Source organism: Sturnus vulgaris, chromosome 3 (assembly GCF_052056855.1).
Source record: "Sturnus vulgaris isolate bStuVul1 chromosome 3, bStuVul1.hap1, whole genome shotgun sequence".
Taxonomy (NCBI): Eukaryota; Metazoa; Chordata; class Aves; order Passeriformes; family Sturnidae; genus Sturnus; species Sturnus vulgaris.
In genome coordinates this window covers 44,749,171-44,763,982 of record NC_142245.1, presented here as the reverse complement: position 1 = coordinate 44,763,982, position 14,812 = coordinate 44,749,171, and the positions used below count along the sequence as shown (strand labels likewise).

General features: G+C 36.1%; 1 protein-coding gene across 3 annotated transcripts in view; it reads left to right on the top strand.

Moving 5' to 3' along the window:
• SIPA1L2 (signal induced proliferation associated 1 like 2) overlaps positions 1–14,812 on the top strand; it is a 123,561-nt gene that overhangs the window by 87,844 nt on the left and 20,905 nt on the right. For all 3 annotated transcript variants that reach the window (XM_088161503.1, XM_014875061.2, XM_088161502.1), the window contains exons 11-16: positions 5,110–5,367; positions 8,861–8,944; positions 10,403–10,506; positions 10,735–10,838; positions 12,267–12,655; positions 14,135–14,362. In XM_088161503.1, the coding sequence (XP_088017629.1) occupies positions 5,110–5,367; positions 8,861–8,944; positions 10,403–10,506; positions 10,735–10,838; positions 12,267–12,655; positions 14,135–14,362 (1,167 nt within the window). The remainder of the gene's footprint in view (positions 1–5,109; positions 5,368–8,860; positions 8,945–10,402; positions 10,507–10,734; positions 10,839–12,266; positions 12,656–14,134; positions 14,363–14,812) is intronic.

Sequence of the window (14,812 nt, the reverse complement as noted above, 5' to 3'; positions counted from 1 at the left end):
AGGACCTTAAAGATCATTTAGTTCTGTAATATTGTCTGTATTTCTATTTATCGTGTAACAGTACAGATGTAGAGGCTCTTTAGGAGGCCTCTGAATTGCTTGTCAGCTCACCAACACAAAGATTCTTTTTTAAAACTGGATAGTAATAAAGCTCAGAAGGACAATGAGTTTATCTTCAAGCATGAGGGATTGGCAGCTTCAGCTCTTTATCTCCATGGAGGGACTGTCAGAGAGTCATCACTTCCCTTAAACCTAAGTGACGAGGTAGGCAGCAGCCCTGTCTGAAGTTGCTGTAAGCAATCTCATACATCTGTAGTGGTATGAAGTTATTTAAGTATAAAATTGATTTAATTTAATTTTTTTTTTAATTATGTATGACTATTGTTACTAGGTTTCTGAGATTTCAGTACTTGGAATTTTTGTCTTGGCTTTTTAACCAAAATTCTCTTTGACTATTTCAGCATTATGCAGTGTCTTGGACTTGTGCTGTAACTGATATAGGGGGTCAATGGAGTTCAGATATTACCTCCAGGAGGTACTTCACAGGTCAGGGAAGGGAAAATCCCTTAACTAACTACATCCTCAGCAAAAGTCTCAGCAAAACTAAGCTACTAAATTCTGCTTTCCAATTAAATCCCTATAATTATATGAAATTAATCTGTGTTTTATTATGTGGATTTAATAGATTGCACAATGAGTCCTCAGGCTCGTTGTTTCACTTTGGGCACTACTGTAGTGTAAGAACAAACATGCACTCTAATAGAAGTGATTGTTTTCAGAAACAAAGTTTGAGCTAGCAGAATGCAGTTATTGTACTGCTGGATAAAGACTCTTTCTTGAGCAGGATTAGATGTTTGGTATTGAGTGGTGATAATAAGGGATAACTTATCAGGGTAATAAACTGATGCACACCAATGATTCCTTCTCTATCCCTACATCTCCTTGCAATATATGAAACTGGAGTTAAATTGTAACCAGATATTCTAGTTATGTTGATACCATAATAAATTGTTCATGCTTGAAATCTGTAAATAGGGTCCAAATACTGAAGTTGTACCCAGCCATAGGATTTAGCAGAAAAGAAGGCTTTTGTGTAGCTATCAAGGTGACAAGGTGCTGATCATTGTGCATGGAAATTTCTATCTGTTCCATAGAGATGGATATTTACTGAGTTTAACTAAACTCCCTGCCTAATGTAGGCCCTTCACAGAGCCTATTGCAGAACCTTATATGGAATCTGAAACTAATATTGAAAGTCTTGGTTAATGTAGTTTTAAAAATCTAATAGACTGCTTGATAATTCTTTCAGAACATAATGCTCCTTGCAGGAACATTTGAATATTTCAGATTTTTATAGTAGGCTCTTAAATTTTATTATGTTGTCGTGACCTGCTAGTTGTATCATAGAGTGATGCTCTTTAATTGCAGAGTAGGTTTTATTAACCAAATTTTTAATAGGATAATATGTCTCTTGAACCAAAGGTATTAGTAGGAGTCTGTGCTTTATGTTGAAGCATTGATTTAATTCATACCAGACTATGGTGAAGGGCGAGAAGTGCTAAAATTTCTGATGTGTGGTTAAGATATGGCCACATTTGCTTGTTAAATATCGTGAGTCTGTTTTTCAAATGTTATATTGGATATAATTTGTGAAAGACGTTTTATATCCTCTACTTGTTTAACGTAAATTTAAGTATCTTTTTAGAACCATAAAGTAGAGATTTATCTTTATGTTTCCTTAATTTAAAAGAAATACGTAAAATTTAAATTTAAAATCTATCATTCAATACCAGTGCCAATATATGTTCTTGCACTGGTGGAATAAGTAACAGAATTATAAGTAAAAATTAGATAAAGGTCAAATTGCATATTGAAGAGAAAATTGCATTTATTTTTGTGGGTTTTTTTTCATGCAAGATAACTTAGGGTTTGATCCATGGCAGGGAGTGGATGTGGGGATTGCAGGCATGAATTCCTTCCTTCTCTGTCGTCCTGATACAGGAGGGGGCTACAGTTACAACTTTACCTGTCTCAGTATACTGCAGTATCTATTCTTTAGGCAGTCTTTGTGAATCAGTGAAGCATATTTTTTCGTATAAATGTTGAAGTGATTGGTTTAGTACTTCTAAATTAAGATTTAAAAACCTTATGTGACAAAAGAAGCTATCTGAAACCATGGAAATTCTTTTTTGAGCCAGTTAAAACAAGCATTCTAGGGCTGTGTTTTGTATTCATAAGCAACACTGCTGAATTTTTATAGTGATTTGAAACAAGACTGTTTTGTAAGCCTTTTTCTGCAGGAACTGTGTCCTCAGTATTTTATTTTTTTTTTCATTTGTAGGAAGAATATATTTTCCTGATGCAAACAAACACAAAATTTTACAAAATTTTCAGTTCTTACTCATTCTGGGAAAGCTTATTGTGTACTATTATTATACCATGCTTTTGTTAATTAGTCAGCAAGCTAAGTCAAACTAAATAGTAGTAACAGTCCCTTTTGCTTTTAAAACCCATGGCTATTTTTACAGCATTTAGAGTACTTTATGGGGAGTATCTAATGAGGGGTGCAATCACAATTACATGGTATAACTTTCTCAATTACCAAGACGAACTGTAAAATTGATATCTTAATAACAAAAGTTGGGGAGGGGGTGCTTTATTTCTAATGCCTAAAGCCCATGGGGTGAAACAATACTAAGAAATTAGCAGAAGGGAGATAGAACTTTTAGCCTACATAATTGTTCAACGTCATCAAATAATGGAAAACTGTGTATGTATGGTCACATGAAAAGTTTTGCAGTGCACCAAACTAATATTAACCTTGCTGTGTTATTTCTACATTCCTTGATCTGTTTGTTTCGTATGTAAAACTCCTTACTTAAAAGCAAAAAAAAAAAAAAAAAAACGGATCACGGTTACACCTTCTTTGTTGCAGTCATTGAATGAGGCAGGAACTTGCATGAAGGAAAGAATGATCTTGGAACATAAGCAATTGAAAAGCACACTGGAGAAATATATTCTATATATGCTTCAGCAGTAGAAGAGTTTTCACAGTTCTGTGTAATTCACTTAACTTGACCTTTTTTCATGGTCTTCCTCATTCTAAGAGCCCAACATATGATTCTCAGAAGTGTGAAAAAAGTTTTAAAAATCGATGGACTGAGGCAGACTGAAGTGGTGTTCTGAGTAACTATGGCATTTCAGGGTGAGGGAAAGGCTAGATATACCAAATTGACCATCTGAAATAGAGTGATAATTTTATAACAGTGATTCATTCCTCTGTAGCACCATTCCATGTCTGTGAGAAGAGATTATTAGGGTGGTTTTACCTCCTTAGGGAAGCTCAACCCAGAAAATCATGATTGCAAAATTCTGTGATCTGATCTGCCTCCCACATGTCTAACTATGATTTGTCAGCAGAAGTTGGACATGTCAGATTTTATTGGTGCATCTTACAATGATATTGCTGATAAAAGAGCAATATTGAAAAAACAGGAATTTTGAGTTCTGCTTTGGAACATTCTAGCTCTTCAGCTCATCTTCATCAAGGTGTCTTCCACCCTATATTGGCTATTGATCTCCATTCTCAATACTTTCATCGTCTGTATTTTTAAGTACTTTAACTTTTTCATGTGTTTGAGTGCCACCAGGGACAGAGATTTAGTGCTACAGGATAAACTTGCCTATTTGCTCCTAAAAAATTCAGCAGACTGAAACATTTGGCTCAGACTGCACATACAGAGTATGTAGAATGTAATTGCTACAGTTGCTCACGGGTTTTCCCTTCAACAGCCTTGAATAAGGCAGTTTGCTTTTTGTCTAACATTTTTTCTTTGGATCTGTTTATCAGAATACAGCTAATGAAAATATTCTTTGGGAGGGTTTGTTCAGAAGCTTTAACGCACAGTGATTTAATGTGTGAGAATTTATACAATTTACTTGCACTGCACATTTGTGTTAAGTCATTTACGCCAAGATATTTTCAGAATTAAGACTGTAAACTCTTTACACTCTATTGCACTTTCTCTAGGTGATTTTAATTTAGTTGTAAATGGTAAATGTTGGTTTTTCACCAAAAGCAAAGCTTGATCAAGACTCAGCTGAGAAATGGAGCAGAATTATAGTTGAGACAGAGGAGCAAATTTTCACTTTTTCTTACTTAAACTTAATGTATTGCTTTGGAAGCATTTAGGTTGTTCTCTTCATAGATATTGGTTTAGTACACTCTGCCTATCAGAAAAATAATGGAGATGGAATGTTGAGAGTATAAAAAATCTCCAGTGATAATCAGTGTTGACTTAAAGGGTGTGTGAAGCTTCTTTCTATTAAGCAATTTCTGAAACAGTAACGCTAAATTATTGAGTGCAGTCTGAGTCCACAGCAAATATCCCAGAGGCACACTGATCTTTTGTGGAGCACTAGCAGTACCTGGGTTTACACTGTCTGTGAGTACTGTTAGTATTTAACCACACCACAAACTTCAAGCAAAGGTAGTAAGCCAGACTGTTCCTGATCTGTCTCTTCCTTCCACTTGCCCATTTCTCTTCCAGGCTTACAAATCTCTGGGAAAAGAGACATTAGAAAGCACACTTTGAAAACACAGGAAAAAATATCTAGGTGCCAATTAATAATTTGCATTATACATTATGCTCTCTGTCATTTGGGGGTGGGATTCTAAAGGAGAGTTCCCAACCCCACTAAGAAACGTTTAGTTTGTTTCGAAGCAACAAACCTATTTCTGAAATTTAAACAAATCAATGCTGTTTTAGAAAAATGTGATGCTTTATGACTTCTAAATGCCTTGTCTCTAAAAGTTTTTATTATGTAAAATTCAACCTGCAGATTAATTTTGAGAAGTTTAATATGTTCCTCGCTTTGAAGGGCAAGGAGACACTTCAAAGATCTTTGAGCACATGACAGCAAATCTTTTATTTTGAAATGTTTTCTACCTGCTTGGCATGACATTTTTGAAGTGTTCAAAGTATAATGCTGTATGAACACCTTTGGGCACCTGAAATCAAAATATGTATATTCTTCTAACTGTGAATGCAAGATTTCTCTCTCTGTTCTGTCCTGTGAGACTGATGAGCATTTTTATTTGTCCCACAGGGGTTGTTCAGAACTCTGTCGTATACCCATGGTGGAATACAAACTCGACAGTGAAGGCACCCCATGTGAGTATAAAACCCCTTTCAGAAGGAATACCACTTGGCATCGGGTGCCGACTCCCGCTGGGCAGCCTCTCTCTCGTGCCTCTCCAATCCTAGGAACATCTGACAGACTGCAGTGCCAGCAGCTTCTCCAGCAGGCTCAGACAGCCATTCCTCGTAGCACTTCCTTTGATAGAAAACTGCCAGATGGTGCAAGGTAATGCACTCGCCCGTTCATGCCTGTCGTTCTCCTAGTGTGCATTACTTTGAAATCTCTGCGTTCTAGAACTTTGGTGCCTTGTTTTTTTAAACCTTATTTTGTTGAGTTTTTCATTCTGAGGTTGTATTAAATAGCATTCACTGGATCAGGCTGCTTGAAACAAGTGACTTTTGGATTTTGTGTAGAAGTGGGTTGTACTGAGGATCCTACTGCTGAGGACAGCTGGCCTTTCCCTTTAGTCCCAAATCAGTGAAGTGGGAAACTGCCTTATAACTTCTGGATCTTAATAATGTCCTGTTCCCCACCTTTTGGAAGACTATTTGAACAAATATTGAGTGTAAATAAAATGAAGTCATTTCTTAAAAAATTAATTATTTAATCTCATTACCAAGGTATTGGCATAGTTTCAAAGGCTTCTGTAACTCATTACCAGCCCTTATGCTTTGCTTTGCTTTTAATTAAACAAAGCAGAGCTTGTGATTTGAATATGTAACACCTCTTAGATAATGGGATGGTATCCTTAAATGTTAGCTCTGCTCTAATTTAATCATAGTTCTTCATAAGATGAAACTTTGTTTTTAAAGGTAAAAATTAGCAAATACATTTGACCTTTGAATTATTTAGGAAAACCATATGTCTTGAGCAGAACTCTATCCTTTATTGTTTATAATTATTTCAGCTGATGCCCTTATATATAGGGTGATGTAGTTCTAATTTCCAAGGAAATAATTATTGCATCTTGAAAATATCTGAGTGATACAAAGATCTGGAATACTAGTCGTAAATGAGTTTAAAATAATTCTGGATGAAATCACTAAATGCCACTATTGTTACATTGACTGACTTGTTTAGTAGAAAAAAATTAATGACTTTCTACATTGAAACATACACAAATAATAGTAGTAAGGATTTGAAAATATGTCTCTTTCATTGTCTGGGGAAGGAATACTCCCAGTTATGACCATTTGATCATTGGTATTCTTCTCTCACCCACCTCCCTCTCCACCCCCTGAAAAACTGAGAGGTGCATTTCTATAAGCATTTCGATACAATTATGCAACTTAGGCTTTTCCTAATGTCTTATTAGTTAAATTCTCGCTAACATCCAATACAAGGAGACAATGTATCAAATATCTAGAAACACTTCATCATTTCTGAAGCTTTATTAAGCACATTGTATGCCAATACAGAAAAGAAGTGAAAGCTTTCTGACGTGCTACTCAATTCCAAAAAGGCTTCACAAGCATAAGCTGCACTTCTCATAACACTCAGCAAAGCATGTGAAAAAATGCTTAGACTGAGTCTACTCTTATCATGAACAAATTCCTGTATCACTTAAGTAAAACATGTGCAGTGCAGAAGTGCTATTCTGGGGAAGACATGATACAGAGTATAAATAATGAAACGGGAGGAAAATTATGGATTCTGGCATGTAGGTCTTGAAACCTGTAAAGAAAGGTACCTAATTGGCAAGGTCTTTCCACATGGGAAGAGGCATAGTTGATGATTTGGCAGAGAGATGAACTTAAAACAGAAGAGTTTGAAGAAAGGTGGATTAGTACTTAAAAGGGTGAAAAGTGTCTACTCAGTCTAGGAAAATGATGGAGAGATTTTAGGGGGTCAGAGACCCAGTATCTGTTTAAGAGTGCAAGCAGGGGGAAGCAGGTTGATAAAACAGGGAAGATTTAGCAGCTGATCTGAAAATGAGCTAAGGGTGAAGTCAGCAATAAAATTGTTTGGTTTAGAAACAAAAAGAGGAAGAAGCAGAAGAAATGTGGACTAGATACAGTAAGAGACTTAAGCAGCAAAAATTCAGCTACTGTGACATATAATATTTAGGTGCCCAGTCCCTGATGTGAAATTAGAAACTGAGAGCTGGACACTTGAATGCAATTCCTGAGAATTAAGTGCTTTGAGAAGGCAATCCAAGTATTTTTGGTGTTGTTCAAGGAATTACTTAGTCACTTAGAAATACAAGGATATCCTTAAGCTCTACTTCTGCTTTCACAAAGTGGCTAATTCTGTGTCAGCTACTTGTAGCTAAGTGAAGCTTTAGGCAGACTCACTTCTGATTTTTGCAGCAAGAAGTTTCTGTGTACTTTAGTCCCTGAGTCACACTTGTAGGCAATGCATCCTATCGCGTGGAGTCTGGAATCCATTCCTGAGAGCATATGGTTGGAATTTTTGTGTGAAGGAGCTGTGTGAGGCAGTCATTGAAGGGATTTGTGTGGTTGTCCTTTTGTAGCCACTCATTGTTTACAAGGCTAAAGGCTTCACACTTGTCCTCCTCCAAATGGGAGGTAGACATATTTCAACCTTGGAACAGCACCAAGCAATATCCTGGCTTTAGGGCAATGTCCTAAACATCAGCCTGGAGGGTGAAAACATGTGGGATCATAATTTATCCATTCCTCAATGCTGATCACTTAATCTGTGCATGAAATGCATAATTCTTGGTGGTAATAACAAGTTCATGGAACTGAATTAAGCTGTAGCCTATTGACTGCTTCACTTAATTGAGAAGGTTATGTCCTGTCAATACTTCTCAGAGAAAGTTTATTTATTGTACGTTGGCTTTTAGGCAAAATATAACACCTAATGTCTTTAAAAACCAAAATGTAATAGCTGCTGTCTTTAAAATTTTCAAGCTGAACAGTAAAGTTGCTTATTAAAAGGTCATGTTCTTGAAAAAGTGTTTTTAAAAAAGTAAAGGAAAAAAATACCTCTTCATTTCCTCCCTGAGTACATATATTCAATTCTACATGAAAAAGAAAAGGGGGAGAGAAAAGAAAAAAAAGATAAACACAGGGAATTGAATTCAAGATAATGTCAAGATAATTGAAGGGAATTGTATTTTAGTAATGGGATGATGTGCACAGAAGAGAAGGATGTGATCAAACCCAAATTTAAGCATTAAATTTCTGCTTAGAGATATTGTTAAAACATGAGGCTTAAAAGTTTAAATAATAAGTACAAAATAATACCCTTAATGAAAATGGTTTTTGTTGCTTTTCTATGTCAAAGGATTAATGAAATAAAATTTTACAATCTTTAAAATTGGAATAAGTGCCAATGAACTAACAATAGTTTCTGAACCGCTATGAGACCTTCCCACACATGAATTTATAGACCTAATCCAGCTGCTTTGACTCCTGAGTAATCTCACTTATTCAGAACTAAAGCCAGATCTAAGGAAAATAGGATTTGGCACTTAGTCTTTCTCTTTTTGTGCCTTTTTATATATTCAGTTGGAAATATTTTATTCATGAATAAATACTATACTTTAAAAATTCTTGTTTAAGTTTTATGAAACTGAGATAAACCTTTTAAATTCCTTAAATGGATGTAACTAGATGTTCATACTGCATCTGTATTATTTATCAAAATGAATGTATTTGATAAAAGAAGTACAACCCCGTTCAAATCTGAAACCCCACAAATACCTCAGTGCACTCTATGACTCTAAATGACTCTAAAATCAACATTACAGAAGTTCTCCAAGCAACCAGTCCTCATCCAGTGACCCAGGACCCAGCGGGAGCAGCCACTGGAGACAGCAAGTGGGATATGACGGGTATTAGTGATGTTTAAAAATCTTTATTTAAATCTTGCGATAGTTCCCATGCATCTTCTTTCTTAAGCAAAATTTGTATGGGTGTTCTAGATTTTATTTTCAAACACTGTATCTTTTAAGATGTACTGGTTTACTGATCTTTGATGTAACACGCATGCAACTCCATTTAGAAGTCATGCTAATTTAACTCTTTAGGATCATATTTTTAAATTCAGGTTAAATGAGAAATGGTTCTTAGACTTATTTTCCCAGTAATAGGCCAGAAATCAGCTAGTAACTCAGAACTAGGAAAAAATAATAATACTTCCTCCTCCTGCTTCAGGATTTGAATTTAATTTAAAAAAATCTTTATGGACTTTGAAGGTTTCATTTCCTGCTGTGTTTGTTTTGGTGTCAGCCATTCCATAGCATATGTCCTCAAAAAAGTAGGATTTCAGAGGTCTCTTCTCCCTTAAAGGCTGTGCATAGATGGTCCTTTTGCATCCCTGTTAATCCCTTGCTACAGAAATGTCAGAAGTTAGCTATCTGTATGTAAAAGATCACCCCAATATAAGTCATGTTACAAGAATATTATATGAGACATCTGTTCTAAACTACTTTAAATTTATGACTTTGTTGTATATATACAGCTGCTGAAAACACTCCTGTTACAAAATGTTGAGCTATGGCAGTATCTACAATAGAGTAATATAAAAGCACTCCAGACTTGCCAAGTGGCTTTCAGAAGCTGCTTTTTCTGAAAAAAAAAGTGAATATTGAAAGCATCAGCTTGACTCCTTAAAGCTTATTAATGCTTTAGCATGATTGATTGTGGATAAGATATTCGTTGTAGCAGATATATATGCAGTATCTTGTAGAGTCTTCAAGGAATTTCACATAACTCAGTGAAATCTCTGGCAGCTAAATAGATGCTAATAATTCAAATAAAACTGTAGCTTTCCTTTTTTTTTTTTTTTGACAGTCATCTCATCAAAATGCATCTTGTGTCATTTTTTCCAGCACACCTATTTCTAACAGCAATCTAGGTTTTAGTTTGTTGCTTTGTGAAATGTTTAAACTTTTGCAGTATAACAAAAAGCAGTAGATCTGGTACTAACAGGTATTCTCAATGTGAAAGCCTGCAAAACTATGATTACTTTCTGTGGGGCTTAGATCACAAAGAGCATATATTACCATGGTTCTTCACTGCAAAAGCCTTTGGGTGTATAGCCCCAAGAATACTTTTCTTCTTAAAGTTCAGTGTCTTCTTCATGTTCACACTTCAGATATAACAGTGTGCTGATGAAAAAATTGCATGTAAATATTTCTATGCAGAGTTTGGAAATGTTTGAGAATGATGATTATTTTTAAAAGTCACAAAATCCTTGCTTTTAAGAGTAAAAAATGGTGTAGTTCATCATGTAACTAATCTTGCAGGATAAAAACCTTAACAGCTTAATTTTCTGCTTACATTAAAAGATGCCAGTCCCCTTTACTCCATGAACATCACCAAGGGTCAGGCTCACTGGAGTGTGAAGGAGGCAGAGAACGAGAGGAAACTTTGGAAGGAACTAGACATTCTGGTAATAAAACCCACTGTATCTTTCAAGTACATGTTCTTTGCAATGCAGTGCCTGTTGAAATGCAGCCACCTCCCCATGTGGAGGTTTGACTCACAAAGAGTGTGTGATGTGACAGTGAAAGCAGGGGCTGTTGCGACATTCTGCAAAGATACCTGTGTCTGATAGCAAAGAGTGTGCGGGCTTGGAACCAGATGCTGAGTCGTGTGCCTTTCTCTATTATTTTGGCAGAAGGCAAGTGGCATGCACCATCAACCAAAGTCCTGAGCTCCTACAAAGACCGAGCTTTACAGAAAGAGGGCGGTGGCAAGGAGTCGCCAAACAAGCTTTCACATGTAAGTCTTTTCCTTGGATGTCATTCAGAACTCTAAATGCAAACAAACCCCAAAACAGCAACAACAAAAAACTACTCTGAACTTAGAGAAATAAATCTTGAAAATACGTTTTAGTAATTTATGAAGACCACTGTGTGTTTTGGGAGGCAAAGATTGTGCTCACCCAGATGTGGGTTGAATCAAGTATGCTTAATCTGTGTTTACAAACTCAGAATTCCAAGAGGGCTTGGGTCTGCGGCATTGAGGAGGCAAAACTAGTATAGTCTCCACTCAGCTGTGAATTTACAGCTTCATTTATACTGGCTTGTTTAATCTGTGGAGTATTTAATTACTCTTTAAAAGAAAATAAAATTATATTTACCATACCGCTTTTCATCTTATGTGAAACAGCCATGGAGTGTAACTATCAATAAGCACTATAAAAATGTGGCTTGTATGTTGGGAATGCTGAATAGATTTTCTAGCCTACCTTGTTTAGTAGCATATCTTCAGTAATGGCAAAATCTTCAACAGCCTAGTGTTGGAAAGTACATAATGATAAAGTTTGTTACATGGAAAATCCTGCTATATGTAGTAGGAGTCTGTACACTGTTCATAAACTTACATTTTATGTGTGAGCAGCAGCATCTCCTAGCATGTGCTAGGAGAGGAGAAAAAGTCAGTCACCCTTCCCATTTATACCCTACCTAATAGAAGTCCATTTGCCCTAGTAGAAGTCCATCTGCCTTTATTCTGGCTACTGTCATAGACATAAGTTAATCCAATTCTTTATAAAATTTATTTTAAAAGGTAAATAACAAAACCCCTGGACTTTATTGGCACAAAAGTCTGATGTAATTATTCCACTTCAATAGCCATGCTTAGTTTAGGGCCTTATGACTTAACTTACTTTCATCTGGTACACATACATCACAATTGGCTTCAATTTAACTAGCCACACATCCAATTGGATTTGATCCAATGAGCTGCATATTTCAACCACACTGAGAAAAAGCCAACAATAATTCAGTCTTCGGTGTTTTTCAGATTTGCAGTAGAGCTTGTTTAAACAAATAATTACCAAGGCTTCTAGCTTTAACAAATGCTTATTTTAACTGTTCAGAAAGGCAATTTTATGGATGTTAAGCAGGTCCTATAATCAGAAAATTCAATTCTGATTTTAAGATTTGTGATAGAAGATGGAACTAGAGCCTTTTTATTTGCAGTGACATCAACCTTTAATGTGTCTAGCCAGCTGTGCAATTCATTTCACAGAAACTGGTGGTATAATTGGCTCTTTTCATACTTTGCAGTTATATGATAGCATACTGTAAAAAAAAAAAATTAAATGGTCTTTGAATGGCACAAATGCAGTAATTTGTATGAAAATAGATCTCTTACTATTTAATTTGAGTGGGGTCTTTTTTGGTTTGTTTTCTTGTTGTTAAGATTGGGGACAAAAGCTGTTCAAGCCATTCCAGCAGCAACACCTTATCCAGCAATACATCCAGCAACAGCGATGAAAAGCACTTTGGTTCTGGAGACCTGATGGATCCCGAGCTGCTTGGACTGACGTATATAAAGGGGGCTTCTACAGACAGCGGGATCGATACGGCTCCCTGCATGCCAGCCCCTCTGCTGGCCCCTCTGCACCTGGCTGGCAGCAGGGCTGGAGTGCACTGCCACACAGAGCCATGGACAGAGGCTCCCGAGGCTCCCGGGACGGACGATGATCCAGCTAAAATCTATGCTGTTCACAGCTATGCCTCTGCCATCTCCACCAGTCATACGGCCGAGGGCAGCATGGGGGACCTGAGCGAAATCTCCTCCCATTCCAGGTATGCAATGAACTAATGGATTATAGCTTAACGTGCAGATAACTCTTTTGTGTTATTATTTTATTGTTATTCTTATTCTGTTTACCCTTCTTTGAAACCGAACTTAAAAGATGTTGATGTTTTTGTTGTATTCAAATGCCTGTATGAGCAGTTTTCAAGGAATTTTTGATGAGTCTGCTTGGAAAGCATAGCCAGACCTCCTCCCAGATCTGATGGACGCTTTATACGTGACCCTTGCTTAGGTTTTTAAAATTGAGAAACATCGCTGAGTAAAACAGAAATTTGCACCTAAACTTATTTTACATATTTTTGGTTATTTTAGTACAGTGCAACATATTACCTTGGAGTTAATGCTGAGGGAAATCAGAAAAATTGGACAATGGGCAATTTTTACATCTAGAGAAACTGCATTGCATACCATCCCCCTTAATTTACATTATTCTGATGTATGCTTTACAGTTTTGCTTGTTGAATGGCATTTATCATTGATTTTCAGCTTTTCTTTTTGTTACCAATGAAATGTGTGCATGGTACATCTGTTGTAAAGCTTATTGAAAGTACACTTCTATAGCTGGTTGCCTTTATCTTCCAGTTCCTATTTTATGATGACTTTGAAGTGGAAGCTTTGGTCTATGTGTTAAGGTTTTTACTCTGTAAAGGATAGAAGGAAATTGTTTGTTCATCTTTCCCTCTGATTTTCCTGCTTTCAGTGTCAATCAGTACAGGAAAATAACCAAATAATACTTTGTATACTGATTTGCTTATTTGCTTGACATGAGTGAATTTGTCTCGTAGGGTTATTCTGAAGAAATGTATTCTTCAAGGAAGTGTTTGCTTTAGTTTATTTGAAATAGGTTTTAGAGTCTTCACTAGAAGTATGTCTTAGTGCTTACTAGTGCTATTATTCATAATAAAAGGGGCTGTTAAAATTATCCAGAGAACTATCCAGTGTAACTGAAATTTACTTCTGTTAAATTTGCTGATAATTTAATAATAGTGTGTCTGATTGAAAAGCACAGCCTAATCTTGCATCAACTGGCAAAATTATTGTGAAATAGAAAAGCACCTTGGTTTTGTGATTAGGGAGATATTTGAGTAATTCCCTATGTAGTTCTTTATGTAAATGTGTGTGTACATATTTACTTTAAATTGCACACACAAATTGAATATATTTATATGTATATATCTTGAATTTAGGCTTTTAGTTTTGATTCACATTGGTTTGCATTGGCATTTCAGCAAGCTGAATTCCTTGCATTGTTTGTTCTAGAAACTCATCACAATTCTGTTCTCAAAGAGCTTTAATGTGTACACAGTTGGTGTTTAGAAAATTACTGTGCCGATTTTGCTTCATTGATTTTAACCTTGAGAAAAACTTAACAGTGAGAATTATTGCCACATACCAGGCGAAGCGTTTCTGGTTTGTTGTTGCATACCGTATTTATTTTTTCCTTTTGTGTGTTTGGTTCACTTTTCCAGTGGGTCACATCATTCAGGAAGCCCATCAACACACTGCTCTAAAAAGAGTGGCTCCCTAGATACCTCCAAAGTTTATATAGTGTCGCAGAATAGCAGTCAACAGATGTCTGGGTCGATTTCAAAACCATACCACCGACAAGGAGCAGTGAGTAAATATGTCATTGGATGGAAAAAATCGGAAGGAAGTCCTACACCTGAAGAATCTGAAGAAGTTTCAGAATGTCATGAGTAAGCACTCTGTTTTACTTTGTTGGGGGAAGAAGGGTAGGGAAAATAAATTTTTAGATAGGATAGAAAAAAATTACAAGTTCTGTTTTGCCTTTTAATGTTCAGAGTTTGTTTCTGTAGCTTTATGTATCTAATGAAGCTTAACCCTGGAATAGTCCATGAGAAATGTGTTGTTCTTAGATGGAAGAAAAAGGCTTGAACTCAAAGGAAACCATACAGCACCTCAAATATAGAGCTGACTTCAAAATCATCTTCGTGGATAATGTCCTTGTTTTCTTTTTGTGCACAAGCTATTTGGTGCTGTTTCTCAATAAACTGTAGTCAGCCACTGTCTGTCTCAATAAATTGACAAGATGACATGCAGTACTGGATTTTCAGATGTTTAATTGGTATTATTCTTTGTTTAATGGGAATGAGTTATTTTAATCTAATTCCTAATTTTGCCTATGT